We start from the raw sequence: 22,564 nt of genomic DNA, 5'->3' as shown, positions 1-22,564 counted from the left end.
GCTCTTCCAACTGATTGATCTCTACTGGTACTGTGTTTGGTGTCTTTGAACTTTCCCCTTCCTCGGTGCTTTCTTCTTCATTCAAGATAAAAAGCATGAGCTCCCTTTTTTCTTTGATTTTGCAACGATGTCCATGAAAATATTTCTCATTACACCTAAAACAGAGACCCTTGTCTAAACGAGCTCTAAATTCAGCATCAGACAGTCTTTTAACGGGGGGCTCTCCTTTTTGATAACTTCCCTTGAGGGGTATAGTTATTTGCTTCATTTGGAACTCATTTTTCCTCATCATCCCTTTTTCGTTGTTCCATTGCACCTTATTGCCAACTGAATCGCTTCTTTTTGGTTCGATAATACCCATCTCTGCTTGTGCCAATTTGAGTGCTAAGTTACGGTCATTCACCAACTGGGCTGCCAACATGCAATCTTCTAATGTTTGAGGGTGTCGACTCATCACTTCAGCTTGAAGTGCAGGTTCTAAGCCAGTTAAGAAGGCATCACGGAGCACGCTTTCAGCCATGTGTGGGAGAGGTGCCGAATAGTTCACAAACTTCTTAACATAATCACTGTAGGAGCCTTCTTGTTGAATGCGTATTAGCCTAGCCCCCAAGCTTTTCTGTCCAGTATCCCTGAAGAATTCAAACATTCTGGTCTTCAGATCTTCCCACGATTCCACCTTTCTCCTATTGTGGCTCCACCTATACCAGTCCACTTCATCTTGTCCAAAGCTCACCACTGCCACCTTGACTTTTTCTGCTTCTGGTAAATTGTTGATCTCAAAAAAGTGCTCTGCCCTGTAAACCCAAGATTCTGGATTTTCTCCCAGAAACATGGGCATTTCCAGCTTCTTATATTTGCTTCGATCGGTCTGGTGAGTATGTATTTCTCCAGTCACATCTGTCTCTTCCATTTTTCCTTTCATTTTCATAATGGACCCGTCGGATGTGCCAGATTCTTCTTTTTTCTTATAAGACTGGTCCCTCAACTCATCGGCCAATCTGTCCATACTCTTCTTCATCTCCAGCATCATTTCTTTTAGGCTCAACACCTCTTTTTCCGTTCCCTCCAGCCTTTCTTCCATTTGTCGTTGTGCCATCAGTCTTGTAATCACTCCCAGTTTGACAAAGCTCTGATACCAATTGTGAGGATTCTCACTTCTTTCTTGTATTCTTTTACTAACTCAAGGGCAAAAACAGAGGCAGCACTCTGTGTTTATATATTTATATTGCCAAAAACAGTAGATACATGATATATGATAGAAATAACTATGAAATAAAGCAAGGAGAATAGAAAAGAACTAACCGACCTATTCCCCTAGGCTAAGGTAGGGTTCCCCAGCCGCCAATCTCTCTTTTTACTCAAAACATTCTTCACAAATCACTCATACCTAGAATGCTACCCTCCCCTTGCTATTTATAAGACATTTGGCCGAATAGGACAAACAACATGATCTTGTAGGGCCCACTTGCTGCTCCACTAATCCACTATTTCATTTACATCCTCTCTTTCCTCCTTGCTGTCCTGTAATTTTCCTTTCTTACCCCTCCTCTTATATACATTAATAATAGGAGGTCTTACAGATTAGTCAACGTGCGCGTAAGTTAGCCCAGACACTCACGGATATTAAAAAAAAAAAAACTTGCTCATTATGCAATTGAGCATATTTCCATGTTGGATCTTTTATTAAACTGTCCTCGGCCATCCAATTATTTAAAAAATTAAACTAATTAGAAACTAACTTAAGAAATTGATCACAAAGCAGAAAAGTTAGGAGTAAACTTGGTACATACCAAAAATTTGATGAAGATTGAAATTGGAAGTTGGAACGCTACTGTTTTGAAGAATTTTCAGCAAGAAGAGATGAAAATGAAGCCTTAAATTGTTGCTGTTTTTTACCCGTCTTCTCTATTTTTTGAAGAAACTCAAAGAATAGAGACTTCAAAAAATTGAGCCAAGGAGGATTTTTTTTTTTCTTTTTGTTGAAGAAGAAGAAGAAGAAGGATAAGGAGAAGCTGTATTAAAGAGTGTTCTGTTTAATTTGTTTTCAAACAGAGACTTCAAAAAACAGTCTTCAAAAGAGGTGCCTGTTGAAGAAGAAAAAGAAGAAAAGGAGGAGATGACGAGGTGTTCGATTCTTTCCTCTTGTTTAAAAAGAAAAAGGAAAAGAAGAAGGAGAAGCCGAGAAGGTGAACAAGAAGAAGAGTAGTGAGAGCGTCGCACCTTTTTTTCCTTGTAGATGAAGCCACTGCCCACTTTATTTTGAATTAGGTTAAAAGAATATAAATATTTTTATTATATATTAAACTACAGCATTTTAATGGATTTGTAAAAAAAATGAAGGAAAGAAAACCCTAATAGGCTTGCTTAAGCACGCCTCGGCACTTTGTGGAAGGCGCGCACCTTCCTCAATTGGCCTTGTGCCTACGCACGCCTTCCAAAACACTAATTAGATTCAAAAGAAAGATCCAGATAATACAATATAGTCTCCAAACAGCAGTGGGTTAAGAGCGAAACATAATCAAGAACAAAAAAGAAAAGATAAAACAAAAACAATGGCAGAATTCAAGAGCTGCCTCTTCCCTCCCATAAGCCTCAAGAGCTTCCAAAATATTCACCCCCCAAAATAATTTTCTAAATCCACCATCCCCAACACAGATGGTCCCCACCTCCTAATTTTGTGAAGATACTATACAAAAAGGTGTTCCCATCAAACGTCTATCTACACTAGGTTGCAAGCATGGCACGCAAAAGGGCTGTGCTATTGTTGTGATGAGAAGTATTCGATCGGTCATCGTTGCAAGAGTCAGGAACTTCGTTTATTAGTAGTGGACGACGAGATGTGGAACAACGAAGATATGTTAAAAGATACTCTAGAGCCGGCGGTGGAAGAAGTCATCAATCGAATTCGCTGTAAAAGAAGAGGGCACTCCCTTGCTGATGGTGTATATACCACAAAATGCAATATCTTTCACCTCCCGCCTGCTGCAATTGAAGTATCCAAATGCCACTCACTTGAATTCACAAAAAAGGGAAGATCTTTACTATTGAAGATGTAGCTTTCCTGCTTGTTGGACAGTACGAAAAGGAGGAGGTTGGCATATGATATAAAACCTGACTCTCAACTGAGACATTTGCTATAGGTGCTAATTCCTCAATTAAAGGTTTCCATATAACCTCATTTACTTTTTGAAAATCCTAGTCATATGTCCAATCATCTGGATCTGCATTCAACAAATTAAAAGAAAGAAAAATCTTTCCATCAGCACCAACAGGCACAAACTCCCCAAGAATTAACCCATCCTCCATTCCACCATTACCAAACAACTTAACAAAAAATTCTGCTACTTTTTCTATGGTTTCCGCCACTGAAACCCTCCCAACAATCCAACCATGATGATATTTTCCGATGGTAGCCTCCACATTCTCGCCCTTGTTCATAACCACTACGCTATAAACTCTCCCACCAGAAGCTGGCTTCGAACAACCTCCCAGAGCAACCCCCAAGAAATCATCGACACTTCGAAGCCCATTTTCCAAAGAAGCAGCAACATCAAAAGCACTAAGAGCTCCACACCAACAAGAACATGAGAATGTGTCAGTGCGCATCTGTGAGCAATCAAAACCCCGTTCTATAACTACAGAGACAGCATAGTTGTTGCTGCAACTGCCACAAAGTGAGGATTTAGAAGAAAGTTTAGTCATCTCATCGAGGATAGACGATTTTAGATGCTCGGCTCTAGAGGCCATGAAATCAAATCCAAAAAATATAACCTGAAAAGTACAGGGAAATTGCAATGGCGACAATTCTATAGGAGAGGAGAGGGCATCAATGTCCTTGAATGGAAGTGGCACACGGTAGATTTCAACGGATTTCCAGAGAAATGGAAGACCTAAGAGGAAAGAGGAGGATGGTAAGAATTAGGCGCTTGAATCCAGGCTTAGTATTCTGCATGGTTTTGGGGTCGAACTGTGAAAGTCCGGCCTCCAACGATCAAGAGTCAAGTTGTGGAAGTTTCGAAGGTTCTGAGATTTTCACCCTTACTAAAACAAACAGAACTTCGGCGGGCATACAGGGGCAGCTAAAGCTAATCCATAGAATGTAGTTAAATAGAAGCATGCAACCCTATAATTCTCTAATTATTTACGTTATGCTCAATCACATGGACTAACATCTCATTCTCTAATTATTTATTTTAGTACAATTCTCAAATAATTACATTTTCCCCAAATGTCGTTCAATAGAAGCAAGCAACCCTATAATTCTTTCAACAGAACGACAAATAAACATTTTCATTGTTTAATGTATAAATTTTTTTTGAAACGGAATCCTCTTTGTGAACACCAACTCAAGCGAAGTCACTTCTCACCTTTAGTTTGGCCTGGAAAAAGAAGCTTTTATGGCAATATCAGGCATACTAGTCAGAGATTTTTTGGCCATTCGGAGCACAACCTATGAACAGTTGTACGCCGCCTACATAACCTACCTCCCAAAAGAAGGTATCAGGTGTAAGACCCACCATTTACTCTTTTTGAATGAATTCCAGTCAAGTCAATAAAGTAATCTTGGGACCCGCTTCACCACTCCCCTCCTCCGAAGCAATCCAACCAAGGGGAACTCAGAATGCATGACAAAGGCCTACCTTTCTGTATTAATTATAAGAACTCAAAGTACAAGAGAGTTATACAAAGAGAGCAATAAAGAAGTTGTAATCGAAGGAGGCTTAGGGGGATCCAGAGGTGCACCCGAATATCTCAACTAGGTTGACACCCCCTTCCCACCAAGCATCATATCCCAAATAAACATAAAGGTAAAAAACCGACAGAGGAACAATAATAATAACGTCAAGCCTATTACAAGGGTCCAGAAAAACAGAAAAACATGACCAGAAAAAGCATAAAACGACCCAATAAAACAATCTCAAAGTTAGAAACTTAAGAAAGACTGATCTTTCAAAACTTCAAGCCTTCAAACTGTGAAATCTGCAATGCAGTGGATCTAGTGCAGCAACGATTAGTCTTGATTGAGAAAAACATTCCAATTGAGGCAAATATCTTGAGTGGAATAATTAACGAACTCCTTTTCTAAGGAACACCAAGCTGCAGCATTAAGATCTACTACATGCATAATTTCTGTCCTTTGTCTTGCTTTATCATGGAAGATACGTTGATTTTGCTCGAACCATAATTCTATGAGTAAAGCTTTAGACAAATTTTTCCATATAATGCAAGGTGTTTTGGGTAAATTTGGACCCGGCAGCAACTGAACCACACTAGAGCTTAGTGAACTATCGAAATTCCAAACTAAATTGAACAAGGAGAAAATCCTTCCCAAGCCAAAGGAGGAGATTGGACAATACAAGAAAATGTGATGAAGGTTTTCGCTAGCCTTCAAGCAAAGAAGACAGATCGAAGGAGAGACACATTTATTGGGGGATTTCTTTTGAAAAATTTCTGAACTATTGAGGGACCTGAAGACCATAATCCAAATCAAAATATTAATTCTCCGAGAGCTGCCTGATTTCCAAATTGCTAAAAAAAGATGCTTATCCATCGGGGAGGTAGTTTTTAGGTGAGCCGAAAGAGACTTAACAGAAAACCGTCCATGGGATTCAATGGACCATGATCTAAAGTCATTAAAGTTAACCACTTTTTCAGCTAAGAGGAGGGACAGAAGTGATTGAAATTCTGCAATTTCTTCATCTTTCAAACTTCTTCTAAAGGCCAATGACCAAGATGAAGTATCATGATCCCAATGTGCTGCTATTGAACCGGTGGGCAAAAGAGCAACTCTAAAGAGCCTAGAAAACTGCTCCTTGGTGGGGGTGTTACCAACCCAAGGATCTGTCCAAAAACTGATTCTAAGACCGTTACCAAGATTAAATGATGTTAATGAGTCAACCGACCTCCAAACTCTAGCAATGTTGACCCAAGGGCTTCTTAGGCTATTACCAGACTTCCCTTTAGTGAAACAATCAAAAGCCTCCTTACCGTTAATGCTTCTAATTACTTGCCTCCAAAGAGCTGACTCTTCTTTCGAGTATCTCCAACCCCATTTAGCAAGCAAAGCAGTGTTATGAATTTTAATCCCTCCTAGGCCAAGACCCTTATCTTTTGGAGGAGATGAAACCTTGTTCCAACTAACAAGGTGGTTGATTTTACTACCGGCATGACCTCCCCAAAAGAAGTTTTGCATGATTCTCTTTAAAGAAGCAGCCACACTTTCAGGTATTGAAAATAAAGATAGGTAATATGTGGGAAGACTAGCCAAAACTGAGTTGCACAAAGTATGTCTTCCACCTCTAGAGGTGTTATATCTTTCCCACCTATCTAGTTTCTTGTGAATTCAATCAATGGCTGGTTGCCAAAACACCTTTTGTCGAGGGTAGCCTCCCAAAGGGAGCCTAAATATAAGATCGGCAACTTTTCTGCCTTGCACCCTAGCAGATTTTGCTGTTTGAATCAAATCATCCTCTCACATTAACACCACTAAGGACAGATTTCTCCCAGTTTACTTTCTGCCTCGAACACCTCTAAGGGCAGATTTCCCCCAGTTTACTTTCTGCCCCGAACACCGCTAAGGGCAAATTTCTCCCAGTTTTATTACTCTCGATGTATATATCTCTTGTACTCTGAGTTGAATCATTAATATAGAGTTTGTCTTTATTTCAAAAAAAAAATACAAACTAAGGTGAAGAAGATCAACACATTTGTACAGAAACTATAGTGACTGAAACTTCAAAAGTTGTTATACCTGGGAGTTCTAGTTCACAAGTATGTCAGCCTAGTATAACTCATGAAAAAGCTTAAAGAGTAGGTGTTGGACCTTCAAAGAAATATGGTTTTGAGGATACGGACACTTTGGCACTATAGGTTGCTAAAGAGGAGGATCCACATGAGCCATCGACCTATAAAGAAGCTATTTCATGCAGTGAGTCTACTTCAGTGGGTTGCGAGGGATGATATGGAATCTCTTAACAAGAATCAGACTGGGGAGTTAGTTAAAAAGTCTAAAAGAGAAAAATTGTTCGACTTCCCAAGCATGAATCCGCATTCATTTTTCTGAAATTCAAATCACATTTGAATATAAGAGAAGCATGGTAATAGAGGATATGAGAGTATATGGGATTCTAGGGAGCTGAATTGACTAAAAGCCTCTTTTTTCTTTTTGAAACAAAAACAAGACTATCTCATTTAATTAATGAAAAGACTATCTCATTTAATTAATGAAATGAATCTAATGCTTAAAAAACAAAAAAACAAACAAGGAGAAAAAATACAACCCAAAACCAAAAAGATAAACATCCAACTAAATTTGACCGCTGAAAATAGCTCGAACAAATGAAACAAACAAGAACAAAATGGAAGGCGATGCAGTACATACCTGGCTATAATATCTCTAAGAAATGTTGGACTTGATCCCCTTTTAGAAGGATATATAGGATATGGCCTCTCTTTTGCATAAAGTGGTACATCCTTTTCGTCTTGAAGAACGTCAATGTTATATTCTCTCATCTCATAGTGATCTTCAGATTGCATAGTCCTTACCTAAGGGGAAAACAAAGTGTCAAGTTGTCATAAGAAAGGCTAAATAAAGTTAAAAAAAAAAAAACAAAGCTCTTAGAGTGCAACATAGTGCAGTATCTACCATCATCCATCAAAAGTAGTAGTTTCAACTTCTATATTTTTCGACCTTGCTAATTTACAATAATGGTTTGTTGGACCTTGCTAATTTACAATAGTGGTAACTGGTACTTTGTCTGGCATAAAGGATACTACTACCCCATAAGCTAAGAAGCACAAAAATAAAAAATGGACACAGATTCGTACTAACACTAAGACACATCATTTTCTTAAAAAGTAGGATACAAGCACATTGAGAACAAACTTTTCGTAGATTGATGAGTAGATAAAAAAAAAAAAAAAAAAAAAAAAAAAAAAAAAAGCAAGGAAACAAGGGAGAAAAATACAAAAAAGAAAAAAGTTTGGTCATGTGTCAAGACATACCCTTGTCCAAAACAAGCTCTCCGTTAAAAAGATTGTTCATGCTTCCTAGCTCCTAAACAAAATCACATGCTGAAAAATCAAGCCTTGTTCTGTGTTTGAAAAAAATAAATTGCAAACCGTCCATAGAAAACGCTGCTGAAGACTGTTCAAATCACCTTCTATATGCATTTTACACTGCTGAAGGATCTATAGATTATTTACTTTTGTTGTCTACTTCTTTATATAAGAAATCCCGCTTTCATTGAGAAAACTGAAAGAATACATATGGTTGGTTCTTCAGTAATAATCTAATTTGGAAAACGGCTTTTTGAAGTTTAGGATTGTTAAAAAGGAAGATGTATAATCACTGTTTGTCTCCTTCAATCTGCTCTATATTCACTGCCACTAGTGACTCTTCACAGCATCTATTTTTTATTGCTCATTCTCAACTTGTTTGTATTGTTAGAATTGTGTTGGGGAAGAATCTAGAGAATTTTTCAAAGCAAGCTTCTCAGCATAAGACCTCGATGGAGTCATCAAATTTTTAGCCTCCTCGTAGTGCTCCTTCTCCAAGGATCTCGTGATTGACCCAATGCGAGATATAAGCCTAATCGATCACCTTTCTTTAGATGGATGTTTAGTCTGTTTTAGTCTTTTAAATCTTTTTATTTGTATTTCCTTGTACTTCTTTTGGTTTTATTTTGCTTTTGGACTACTCCCTTATTTTGGTTTTTAGCTTGGTTGGATATGATGAGAGTGCTATGGGGTGTCGACCTAGTTGAGATGTCCAGGTGCACCTCCTAATCCATGATTTAAATGCTCATTGTATAATTCTCTTGTACTATGAGCATTTGTCTCATTATTAATATATTAATAAGGAGGTTTTTCCTTTTCAAAAAAGATTATTGGAACAAAGAGTACTGTTTTGCAGCATGTCCACAAACATGAGAGGATTGCTTTACAGAATTTGAAATTGAGAGTTACAATAAAGAGGCAGCAAAAGTTTTTAAGTGCAAAAAAATATAATGAGATGGCAAAATGTTCAATGATTAGAAAAAGGAATAAAAATCTCAAAAAGGTATGCTATTTTCTTAAAGTTGTCGGGCAATGAAACAGGACATACTTAAACCATAATAGAAATCAAACAACAGAAACTATACTTGAGATTCTAGAAATTTACCTTACCACTTACACAAACAACCTCTCCCTCTTTATGCTTCTCTCCAAGACGTCTTAGAAAAGGCGTGAACGTAAACCGATTACCACGAAAGAATTTCTTCAAGTGCAAATAAATTATCTTCTTTCCACCAGTATTATCATCAACCGTACAACCAGAATTTGATTCCCTTTCTGCAATTTCACAGCACACAACTACCTCAAGAAATGAAAAGGAGTAACTAGCTCTGATTCCCCTGCAAGAAATACATTTTTACTTATGAAAAAAATTAAATGGAAACGAAAATTTCATTGATGTAATAAAAGATTGTACAAAGTACAACAAACGATAATGGTAATAGGATCAGTATGTGAACCCAAACATCTCAACTAGGTTGACCCTCCTTAGTATCACGAGCTTGCTTGTCCAAGGCGTTTTTTGCCTATGGCTGCATGCTCAAACATCCTCAAACCACCTTATCTTTATGTTTTGTACTTAGTTTAGTCTATTGCTTTCCTTTTTATGTCACTGACCTTGCAATCTAAGATTTCTTTGCAATTGACAGTCTTCAATGCTTTCTTTAACGATGTTTTTAATGCTTTTCTTTCTCTCACGTTTTATAAAACCAATTTCTCTCAAAACATGAAGGGAGGCTACATCATACTGTGAGTTTGCTCGTGACTTTTGGATTTAATACAGCTGATTTGTTCACGAAGTTAGAACAAGTGCGCACAATCGCCCATCCCGTGTTTGAAAAGTTGCGATTGTGACACTTAGCACCCTCATCACATCCTAGATAAAATAAAAAACAAGACCACCATTACAAAGATCATCCACTCCTTAACTCGAACAATAGACAGAGACAATTAGAATACAAGACCTGACTAATAATACATTGGAATGAAAGACGTCCAGTTTAGACTAACGTGTTGCAACGATCAATTTTCAAAGTCATTGACAACATTCATTGAGAAAGAATGAAAGAATACAAGGGTATACAAGAAAATATACACACCAAAAACAAACCAACCACAAGAAAGGCTTCCAACATAACAGAATCTTACCAAGGAAATAATTACAAAAAGACTTCAAAACCAAAGCCCAAAGAGAAGCATGGAATCTCGCTAAGGACCAAATCTCCAAAGGGTCCTTCTCCAGACCTCTAAAAACTATCTTCGTTCTTTTCTCCCCAAATATCCCAACCCACAATGCACCCCCGTAAGCCACAAAAACCGGCCTTTCTATCTGAAAGGCAGATGCAAGAAATATATATTTCATGGTTGCACCTTAAATCTTGCTCTGAATCCTCTGGGTAGTCAAGTCTCCAAATAATTTAGGATTTAAGTAGTTAGTACTAGGTAAACTTAAAACAACTAAAAAAAAACAAAACAAAAAAAAAACGGAAAAGAAAAGGCTCACAAATCTCACAATAAACAAAATTATGAAATAGAGGTATTCGAAATAAAATGAAATGTCACCTACTTGTCAACGAAATATTACCATCTATTTCAGTTATCTGTACAAAAAATAAGGTATTAAAAATTCAAAATAGGTTGCATGACGTTTAAAATACATGGATTCATCAAAACTATTTCAGTTATCTCCACAAGCAATGTTAGCACGAGAAATTTAACTTCGGATGGAAGGTGAGTTGCTTATGAAGAATTTTGGGTTAGACTAATAATTTAAAATTTAACAAGGAACCATTGATAAAAAATATAAATTGTTCATCCTGTTGGGCCGTTAGAAGAGATACTCTCTCTCCCTTTCTATTTGACCAAAAACATTTTACTTTTATTTTTTTTATGAGAAACAAAATCATTGATAAACCAAAGAAGAAGCAAAATAAAACATCCTAAGGGCAAGGGGTTAAGAAAACCCCTCCCCGAAGCACTAGTTAAGAAAAGCTTTCCGGTTGTCAAAAATCATTGAAAGACTATAATTACAAAAGAATTTGGTATGGTTAGTGCACCAGCACACCATGAGGTTGTGTGTTGAACAACAATCCAAAAAGAATCAAAAGAAACATACTTATCTTCAAAAGCTCTACTATTCCTTCTTTCCGAAGGTACCACAAAAGAGACGTGGTAGAACATCTTCAAAGAATTTGCCCTTTATCCCCAAAGGCATTACAATCAAAACCATCAGGCAGCCAGTCATCCACTTTGTTTGGAAGGCAGCAGTCCACCCAAAAGTTCTAAACAGAAGGTTCCACCCCTTTGTAGCAAAATCACGATGCAAAAAAAAGTGATCAAGAGATTCCTCAGCTTATCAAAGGCAGCACATGGATGGGCCAAGGATGGTGTTTGCAAATTTCCTTCAGAGCTTGTCGTGATGGTAGGAGGATTTGGTAGTAAACTTTCCAGAGGAGTCACGCTTCCAGTTAGAGCGATCATGACCACCCAGAGGAGTCCATGCATTTAAGACCTCCAAGAGAGCCACCAAATCACCATTTCTCTATCAAAAACATTTCTTCCAAGGCCCAAATTCCATGATTGACTAAAAGCACACCAGCAATCTTTTTTTATGGGAAATTGGAGCCATAACTCCAAAACTCAAATTATCTTTTTTTAACCCATAGGAAAACAGTCTATTGGCTTTTGATGGAGCTTGGTAAAATCTTTATCTTTTGATTGGTTAAAATTAAAGGTATGGTTTTTGAATGTAGAATGGATGGGTTGTGGAAGATTAAAATCAGGCAACTTATTTCTTCAAATTAATGGGCTACCCATCATTGATTATTAAAGGCGGCAACACACCCTTATATATTATATGTGTTTACATATGAAGAAGAAAATTGCAGAAGGTGGCCGTAAGGGTACTTCTTGCCGGAAGAGGAGAGATGTGTACTAGACTGAAAATTGAAGACTTCAGGTCGAAGTTCTTTAAATTCCAGCACGTAATTTTAATTGTGGGAAGAATGTGTTTCTTTTTAGGTTGAGGGTTTATCTCATTGTTTATTTCAAGTTACGAGTTATGGTACTTGGACACAAATAATTCGTCCTAGACTATTTGGAAAATGAGAATTGTAGCGTGAGTTTGGGTGTCTCTGCAATCTCCATCATAGCAGAACCTACAATTGCAGAAGATTGGGCGTAGCTCCAAGTTTGGGGTAAATCAGTATATTTTTCGGTGTCGTTCTTTTTTTCCTACTTATAATATTTGTTACTTTATGGCCAATTACTTATTTGGCTCTAACCTGTGAAGTGAGAGTTTAAGATATAACTTTGTTTATTTTGCATTTATTTTTATCTTGCATAAACTTCCAAGACTTTTTTCCAAATAAATTGAAGATGCCAGGGAATTTCTGCGCAGGGATCAAGCACCAATTATCCACCAAAAATCTAATAGCCTACACATCGCCAACAATAAAACTCAGTAAACTGAAAAATAAAAACTGCTCTTTATTTTTAAAATGCCATCCCAAAGTCTGGTTTTCCTCCCCTTCTTAGGTTGATTTGAGGACCAAGCATAAACGTCGACACCATAAATAGCCCCAATAATACGTCTCCAAAGGGCATTCTCTTCGAGCCAATGCATAAGTAGAGCATTATTTTTTTGACGAAGATAACCAATTCAGAAGCCACCTTAAATAGTTGGAAGAGAGGTCAACTTCCAATTGACAAGGTGAGAAGTAGGGTTGCAGCAGCCTCCATCCCAAACAAAATCTCTAATGACCGTTTCAAGGCGAGTAATATGTTAATAGGAGCTTGCATCAAAGAGAAGTAGTAGTTTGAACAAGCACTAGTGCAAAAGAGGACTCAACATGTTATTATCTTTTTATATGGGGGATCTAGTTATAATGGCAATATTTCATCAGTACTGATCTTATTGGAGCTTGGCCTTTTTCTTCTGGAATTTGCATCTTATGCGATCTTGCTGCTTTTGTTATTGGGGCCCCCTTGCTTTGTTTTTGTCCTTCTACTGCTTTGGATTATTCCAATCATCGATTAAATATCTGTATTATTTGTTGTATTTGTTGTATTTGTAGTATTTGTTGTATTTGTAGTATTTGTTGTATTTGTTGTATTGTTTTATCTAATTGAAAACCAGTCTTTTCTGTTTTCGGTTTATTCCTTGTATTGTTTTTTTCTTCAGTTTTTTTTAACTATTTTGGCTGTTTTACACTTTGTTGTACTTGGAAATTTTATGGTCTTTGAATTTTCTTTGGGGATATGATGTTGGCGCTACGAGGGTGTCAACCTACTTGAGATATCTGAGTGTGCCTCCTGATCCCCTCCTCTCTCCCCTTTTTTAGGGCTTCTCAATTATTCTCATTGTATAATACTCTTTTACTTTGAATTTTACATTAAATGATGATTGTCTCCATTTCAAAAAAAAATACAGCAAATAATATAAGAGGAGAAGATTAATAGGCAACAAGAGCCTTAATCAAAAAAGGAAAGAATATTTATGGTTACATAAAATACCTTTCAACACACAACAAGCCTACTAATTCTAACAACGAGAAAATTAACAACCACAAAAGCCAACTAACCAAAAAGGCTAAAACAGAAGCCAACAGGAAAGACTAACACCGACACAACAACACAAGAAAAGAATCAAAGTCACAAGCAAAAAACAGAGAACCAAAGAGAACTAACAAAATAATGAAACCAAAACAAAGGAAACATCAACAAACAACTTCCAAGCAGCTGAAGCAAACCAAACAAAAACAACAATTCACTCACTCCAAAAGCTTTTTGTGAGATTAAATACATCTTTTGACAAAAAAAGGAGGAAAATAATAAACGCAAAAGGTTAGAAGAGAGGGGAGAAAGAGACTGACACCTTGATGACAAGACTTTTCCTACAAATATTATGTATTGTCCATCATCAATATGAACCTGAGGATTTCGTAAATCGGCATAGGTCCGAGGAAAATGATGTAGTAATTTCCCTAACTAGAAAATAGAAGGAAAAAGATTAGTCCAGCACAAATTAAGTTATATTACATATATGTATATTTGAGGCTTCATTCATCTACTTCAAATTAGAGAAAAATAATAGAAACGACAAAAACTCACAGTGTGAAATCCACTATCATCAAGCTGGCGCTGGTGCCTCTTACTTAAGCCAGATATGCAACCAACTGATTGGTCAAGAAATGACCTGCCAGATACTGCCGTATTTTCTGATGTTGACTTCTTTTTCGAAGAATCTCCTTCCACTGCTGGATTACTCGAAATGGTTCCAGTCTCAATATTCATAGGCAGAAGGGATGAACCAGTCGTTAAAGTATATTCTTCACTAACTGAAGAATTTCCTACATCTGGAAGGGCAGGGTACAGAGAAGGCAAGGTTCGATCTTCATCTTGTACACACTCTTCACAAGTTGAATTCAGATAAAAGTTCTTGCTGCTTTTAGCTGCTAAAAAACTCGCAATATCTGAATGGCATGCCGAGCCATCAAATAATTCGACTGGAGGTGAACTTCCCAACTTGATGGATGGAAATTTTTTACATGCTTTAGAAACATCACAATCTTCGTCTGGATCTGAAGGAATTGAATTGGATTGATTGTTGTATTGTCCATTCTCAATACAATCATCATGAGCCATTACATCTGATATCTATACACAAACCAAATCAAAATATATCAAAGAACAGCTAGCTATCAACTAGTGATATCTATGAAACACAGTTTCTTTTTCTCTTGAACGTCTATGATACACAGTTGAAGAACCAAAAATTGCATAAAATAGAGTGTGGCAGAAGCCTTTCTTAGCAAATAAAGAAATGAAACTCAATGATGTCAAAAATATGGAAAAACTAGAGAAGTTTTCTTTTCAACGGAAATTAAAATATAATACTAAAATTCAAGTCCCAGAAAAGGGAGGATAAGAATTAACCAAAGTCAATAGATAATAAAGAACTCCCTAATTCCCTTGAGTTGCAGAAAAATTAACTACAGAAGTATTTAGGCAAAATAAACCATTCACAGCTAAGAATTCAACCAAATAAATTTTTCTTTCTATTAACTGTCCATGCAACCTCTGATTATGGTTCCCAACTTAGTTCTTGCTCATAAGTTGACCAATGTTGTCGTGCAAGGTTTAGTTTTTCACTAAAAAACTTAATAGGGTGGTTTAAAAGGTTTGCATCTTTTCCATGCGTGTTTGTGACGTATATGCATGTCATTGTGTTTCTCATATTAATTTTTCTTTTTTTTTTTTTCTGTTAAAGGAGACTGCTTCTTTATTATTATTTCATAATAAACTCAAAGTAGGCTGCGACTGGACCGCGTCCCGACGTATTAAAAAGGAGACTGTCAAATATTAAAAAATAATAAAAGAAGGGAGCGCGGATGTTTGTGTGTCCGTCCGTGCTTCGTAGGCTGCAACTACTTGAGATATCTGGGATACAGTTCAGAAATTATATTCTAAACGACAAAAAGTGTCTCGTCTTTACTATTTGCAAAAAGAAGCTCTTAAGTGGAAACAGAGGACGATGGATGTCATTTCATACTTTAACAAATTGTCTCTAATTTCGTAAGAGATGGGTTTGTGTTGTAAAATTATCTAGGATTGTCCATGTGGAGATGAACTTGTGCTGGCGTTGTATTTATGGTTTGATGATCTCTGGTATTGATCCTCTAATTCTCTCTCGGTTGAACGCCTACGCTTGATTTGAGTTCTCTCGGTTGAACCCCTACGCTTGATTTGATTTGAGAAAGTGGAGCACGTGATGTTCTCAAAGTTAGAGTGAAATTTTGTATATTCAAAGGAACTTAACTTCAATCTTGGAGACACTTCAGGAAGTTTTCTAGCTCTCGGGAGAATTTGGAGTCAAAAGTTTTCCAACCCCCTTAAATGAAGAGAATCTCACTATTTATAAGTTCTCTGACGGGCTTTATGAGCTTGGGCCTGGTTGGTCCATGGACCAGACCCATGGGCTCAACCACATAGATTTAGGTCATATTTAGTCTTTAGGCTGAATTAAGTTTATTTATGGGCTCAATTGAACTTTAACTCAAGTAAATAATATTTAATTGGACCAAAATAATTAACTTGATCCAACGGTCATAATGAAAACATGTGACATCATCAGAATTGGTTAATTTACGTCTTCAATTTTAATTAGTCCCAAATTCAGTTATATGTATTTTCTCATTATTAATTTAGTAAATGATTATACTAACTTGTGTGTTGAGGATGATATTGTTGATTTGGCTGAGAATGATAAGACTGAACTGATATGTTAGTTCCAAAGAATAATAGGGTTGCAAGCAGTGATGAAACTTCGACAGAAACACAAGAAAGTGAGACTCTTCCTCAGGCTGAAAAAGATAGTCATAAACCTATTACAAATGAATAATCAGACAAATTAGGGGATTATAATATCTCTCTTGACATGCCCATTGTATTGAGAAAGGGTCACAGGTCCTGCACCAAGTACCCCATGTATAGCTTTATCCCTTACGGTAATCCGACTTCTGAGTTCAAGGCATTCACTGCAACCTTGATACAGCAACAATACCAAAAAGCATACATATGGCTATGGAAATTCCTAAGCGAAAAACTGTTGTCATGGAAGAAATGGGAGCTCTTGAAAAGGAATGATGCGTGCGATCTTTATGCTCTGCCTAAAGGGCATAAAACAATTGATTGAAAGTGGGTATTCACTCTGAAGTAAAAATCTAATGGAATTCTCGACAAGTACAAGTCTAGAAAGAGTTTACTCAAACTTATGGAATAGATTATTCTGAGACATTTTTTCTTTTTATAAAAATGACTTTCATTGAGAAAGAATGAAAAGATACAAGGGCACAAAAAAACCATCCCATTAAAGGCACCGGCGGATTTAGCATAGGCCCAGAGGGGGGCTCAAGCCCCCCCCCCCCTCAACTTTATTGTCTTTATATAATATATATATAAAGAAAACTATTTATTTTTTAATATTTATTGTTAGCTTAGTGGTTACTTTGCCTGTCAGCTCCCCTTCCAACCCAAGTTCAAATCTTACCTATGTAGTTTATTTTCCATATTTTTCTTTTAGGCCCTGTCAATATATTTTCTTCTTTTAGCCCCTGTCAATATATTTTCTACTTTTAGCCCCCTGTCAATATATTTTCTAGATCTGCCACTGATTAAAGGAAGAGGGACCAACTAAGTAAAATGTTGCTTATAGAATAGTTACAAAAGTTCTTCAAAACCGAAACCCAATGAAACCAAATCTCACAATGCCCCCACTCTCTACCCCAAAACACCCCATTATTCCTTTCGCCCCAAATATCCCAAATAACCGTGCACACCCCAGCACACCATAAAAAACCACCCTTATCACTAAAAGGCGGATGGAGAAGGAACTCCTCAATCGTCGCTCTAACACTCCTCCAACCGACACAGCTAACACCAAACTTCATAAGGAAAGAGCACCAAACAACCCTCACAAACTAGCCATTCCAAAAAAGGTGATCAAGATCTTCCTCTGTCATCCAACACATCAAATAGCAAAAAGGGCCAACAAGCGAAGTCCTCCTCCTGACAAGCCTATCAACAGAGTTAACCCAACATAGCAAGACTTACCAGATAAAGAACTTAACTTTCTTTGAAACCTTAATCCTCCAAACTAGATCATAGACCGACTCCTTAAGGGGAGCAAGATCATCAACAATAAACCAAATAGAGAACTACAAGAATATCCTCGACTAGGATTAGGAATCCAAACACGAGCATCTCTCCTCCCCTCTCTAACAATGAACCGTCAAGTAAGGAAAGAAGAGATGCCACATCCATCATTTACCTATTGGTCAAGTTACGACAGAACCCGAAAGAGAAAGACAAAAATTCTCAACTTACTAAAAGACCCAAGTTAGTACAGTTTTTGGACGAGGAAAGATAATACAGATGTGGAAAAACAGAACAAAGGGCTCCAATCAATACCCTCCACAAATGGCTTCTCAGATACCTCAGGGCTACAAAGAGTAGAGAAAAACTTTAAAATTTCCCCCTCAATTTCCTCCCTATCACTGGTACAAACCCCATTTTCCAGAAACAGATGACCTATATGGTTCTTGTTTCTTCTTTCGTTAACCATCCTATTGAAGAAACCCATATTACAATCTCCTTCCATGGCCCACTTAATTTTACACTTTTGAAACCAGCTCACATTAGCCTTTCTAATCACCTTTTCAAGGCTCCTTTTTAAACTAAACCTCTCCTTAATAAGGCCATTTTCAAGCAGACCATCCAACTTAAAAATTGTCAATTTCGTCAATCCTAGCAACAATCACATTCTTCTTAACTCAAATATCCTCAAACGCCTCTTCATTCCAAGCTCTCAGCTAGCCTTTAAGAAATCTCAGCTTTTCCATGAATCTAAAACCCTCCCACCTACCTTGCATACTAGTATTCCACCAAGAAGCAATATTCACTTTAAAGGAGGGATGGTCAAGCCACATGTGACTCCAGTGGATACACATCCTCTTCAGCAAGACCCCCATACCAGACACTAAGGATTGGATGAACTCCTTTGTTCTCAAAAAAGGAAGGACATCCAATACCACGACCTAACCTCCCCTGAATTCCTACTTTCTCTCCTCTTCAATAGCACGACAATTCCAAATTTGGAACGAAAATCTTGATTTTGAAGCAATGACTCGAGCTGAATCAACTCCTTCGCCTCTGAAACTAAGTCGCAAATTCCCATCGTCGGATTTGCACAAAAGAGTTTAAACCATAACAAATATAATATATGAAGGTTTTTCAAAAAGTTGCTTCAGAATTCCCCAATCTGTCAAGGCCTTAAATTTCTTGCTAATAATCGTTGCCCGGCATTCAAATGAAAAGTCCATCACTTTAGTACTTTCCCCTTTTACCGCTTGACCTCTTGTCCTTCACTCTAAAAGTTTCTTGTGTATGATTGCCTGCCATCCATTCCGCTACCCTTCACTTTGACAACCAGAACTAGGGAACCCTCTTTTTCTTTCCTGATCGAGTCCTTTGAATTTTGGGACTCATTGCTAGCCTTCTGAGAATCTAAATTTGAACCCAGAAGAAACGTCGAGATATGCTTTGCTAATGAGCGCCAACCACTTCCTCTCCTACCTTCCGAAATGAAAATCTATGTTTTCCTACCTTTAAAATATTTAAGGGAAATAATAACAAATTTACCTCTTTAATTATCCGGCACCTGAAAAAAGATTATAGCTAATATCAGCCTTCTTCTTCACCAAAATCTGGTAGAGTGACTCGCATCTGCGGCTGCCTTAAAATAATCCCTTACCCATGCTGTAGTTCCACTCCAACTTACCGAATTTTCTACCATTCTTTTCCTCAATATGAATCTGCTAGGCCACCAATCCTATTTACATACCATAGGAAAAATAAGAAGAAACATGAAGCCAATGAAAGAGAGACAAGTGGCAAGGAGGATCATGGCCATGAGACCAACCCAGAGGTAACACGTGTTGAAGGGGAAGAAAGCAAGGAGGATGGGGACCAGAAAGTGGGACCCACAGTTAGTTAGTCGTGGGCAATAAAAAGGGAACAGGAGGGCAGAGAGGGGTACGAATGTTTTTGAGCAGATAGGGCAGGAGCAGCCACCTCCAGAAAGGGGAGGGGTGACACCAGGTTACCGTTTATTTTGTGTGCTTAAATAGCCTTAGGTTGTAGAGGAGGGGAAGGAAGGATTCAGGGCGTTCTTGTTTTCGTCTGTGTTCCTTGTTGTTAAATTTTATGTGTGTTTTGTTTCACCAGCTGGTTTTGTTCTGTCAAGCCTTGGAGAGGCTATTGTCCTTAACCTTTGAAGTGTTTTATTACTTGATTTTTGTGCTGTAATCTGGTTTTGGAAAGTAAAAGAAAAGGAACGAGGTAGTGTCTTAACAGAATCTTCCTATCAATCCCTACAGAACCGACCCTAAACTCCTTCCTATTTAGCGTAAACTTTCCCATCTCACAACTAACTCACATTTTGGGAGAATAGTTAGAGAGAGAAAAGTTTAGACCAGTTTTTCTTAGACTTTTCTTCCTGTAATGAATTTAAACATGGTTCGGATCATACCACTAGTGTCCCTCTAACAAGCATATAAAATACCTAACATCTGAGAAGCAACTCCCAGAAAAAAACTAACAAATTCACAATGCCAAAGGATATGATCCAAATCTTCCTCCACCTTCTAACAAAGAATACATCAGAATGGACCAACAAGCAAAGGTAACTTCCTCGCAAGCCAATTCAATGTTTTACCACGGTCATGTAAAACTTGTCAGGAGAGAACTTCACTTCCCTAGAGATCTTACCTCCAAAGAACCAAAAAGACCGTGTCTCCCAAGGGAGAATCCATTCAAAAAAAAACTTCCACTAGTCTTAAAAATTGTTTTCCATTCATCCCCTGCGTTAATACACATTTGGAGACAACTCCTTTTTAAGTCAATTCTAGAAATATGGAAGCTCCTCCTAACTGGTCTAAGAGATCACTTGAAACAGTTTTTTATAGTGATCTTGTTTATGGTGCAACTATCAACACGTAATCTACATGATCCATCTTTCTTAGGAGCTAAAAAGGAGGGAATAGCACAGGCGGTAAAACTTGGCCATATTTATAGACATGGCCCATGGCAGTAGCTAACTTGGTCAAACTAGGATAAAACTGGTTGTAAAGGTTGCTGGTTAGTAAATTAAAACTTAAACACCAAAGATACTAGAAATTAAAGAATCAAAGCTACTCAATAACGACTTGAAACACAGAAGGTAATAATACAAGTAAAAACAAAAAAGGCCAAGAACATCAATATGTCCGTACATCATCAACACGTTGAATAAAATTAAAAAGAAGAATCTGCCCTTCTATCACTCACATCTTGATATTCTTTGTCAAAAAGTGGAGGACTTGATATAACAAATTTTCATTGAATGTCTTTGTTGCAATCTTTTGGAACAAGTTTTATATTTTTCTTGAAAAAAAGTTGTGGCCTATTTGTTTGGACAGCAACCAAAGAACCTCAAATTTCACTACTAAACAGAACTTTGATAGGGTTATATGTTTTTACCTCTCGATGGTGTATTCACTCTAGGGAATTTTTTCTAAATATTCTTCTCCTTCAAATATGTTTCTAAATATTTTTCTAAAGAAGGGGAATAAAACAGAGTATCCTTCAAAAAACGATAAATTGTTTTCTCGTATATCCGAAGGCCGAAAATGTTAAATCTTTCTCCAAAATCTCATAATCATATACTGGGCAATGTAAAAAAAATTGTGACCAAGCAACCTTCTACAGAGGAAAACTTAATGTTCATACCAACAAGGTAGTTTGATGAAGTAAAAATCAAAACTGCAAACTGGAAACAAAACAAAAGAACAACTTCACCTTCAATATACAAAATATTACAAAGTTCAAAGAGATTACCTTAATGAGCAACTTCGGTCGAATCGGGATGCTTGTAGTGGCATATTTACCAAGTTCAAACAGATTACCAGCAAATTCGTGCTTTGTTCGTAGGCACAATTTTGGTAGCATGGAGAGAACATAATGGGACCTGAGACAGAAGAGATGATGCGCTAATCTACTAGTCTGAATTTGGTATTTCGCCATAATTTCAAGCAGTTCATAGTAAGATATCGTAATGCCTCATGCTTTAACCCACACCATTCTCACACGCTCTCTGGATCGTCGATATGCAATACAAAACTACACTTCTCGGTTCGACCCCTTTCAAGGTTAGAGGTCAAATACGTAATTTTCTATTTTGCTAAATTTTCAAAGTTAAAAAAACTCGAAAAGAGTTTACCGGCCAGAGAAAACCTGAAAATTTTAAAAATGTTATGATTTTAACTAAGGCCAAATAATGATAAATGGCAAATTTTAATTTCAGGTTTTAAAAAAGGGAAAATTGGTATGGATGAGAAAAACTAAAGGATAACTTACATAAATTTACCAAAACCTAAAAATACGGTCCATGGAACAAAAAATTAAAACTCATTAAGTCACCATTGTTTTTCATAAATTCTAAATTTCCCTTTTGTCGTTTTTCAAATTTGCGAGACCATTCTTCATGTGGGACCTTTGTTTGGAATAGAAGGTCACTTTGAAATAAGAGTTTGATTAGAAAAATTTTGAAGAAGCCGATTTTACAAAGTATGTATTTTGAGGATGACGAAAGTGGCAATCAAGAGTAAGTAGACGTTTTGATGTTCAATGCGACATGAAGTCACGCAAGGAGAGTTAGGAATTTTCTCAAAAATTTCCTATCCGTGCTTAATCAGAAGGCCACGTGTAAGGGTTAAAGTTAAGCATGGCCGTGAGAAATATTAAAATGACACGTGCAGCACTTAAAGTTGGAACTAGGCGATTTAGCTAAAGTTCGAGGACTTAAGCTTAGCATTCTGACGTTTCATTTTGAGGCATTAGGGCTGCTCAGATCTCGTCACATGCCGCATCGCAAGGTCTAAGACGCGTTGTGGGGTGAGGCGTGACACTTCAC

General features: G+C 37.2%; 1 protein-coding gene across 2 annotated transcripts in view; it reads right to left on the bottom strand.

The window, feature by feature from the left end:
* LOC103495086 (ATP-dependent DNA helicase homolog RECG, chloroplastic) overlaps nt 1–21,769 on the bottom strand; it is a 52,576-nt gene extending 30,807 nt beyond the window's left edge. For both annotated transcript variants that reach the window (XM_008456544.3, XM_051090628.1), the window contains exons 1-5: nt 21,490–21,769; nt 14,167–14,712; nt 13,931–14,043; nt 9,164–9,395; nt 7,382–7,545 (exon numbers count right to left, since the gene is read on the bottom strand). In XM_008456544.3, the coding sequence (XP_008454766.1) occupies nt 7,382–7,545; nt 9,164–9,395; nt 13,931–14,043; nt 14,167–14,712; nt 21,490–21,675 (1,241 nt within the window). In that variant the 5' untranslated portion in view covers nt 21,676–21,769. The remainder of the gene's footprint in view (nt 1–7,381; nt 7,546–9,163; nt 9,396–13,930; nt 14,044–14,166; nt 14,713–21,489) is intronic.
* Between the last annotated feature and the right edge of the window lie 795 nt (nt 21,770–22,564).

Source organism: Cucumis melo, chromosome 10 (genome assembly GCF_025177605.1).
Source record: "Cucumis melo cultivar AY chromosome 10, USDA_Cmelo_AY_1.0, whole genome shotgun sequence".
In the NCBI taxonomy this organism is placed as follows: Eukaryota; Viridiplantae; Streptophyta; class Magnoliopsida; order Cucurbitales; family Cucurbitaceae; genus Cucumis; species Cucumis melo.
This window is presented reverse-complemented; position numbering and strand designations above follow the sequence as displayed.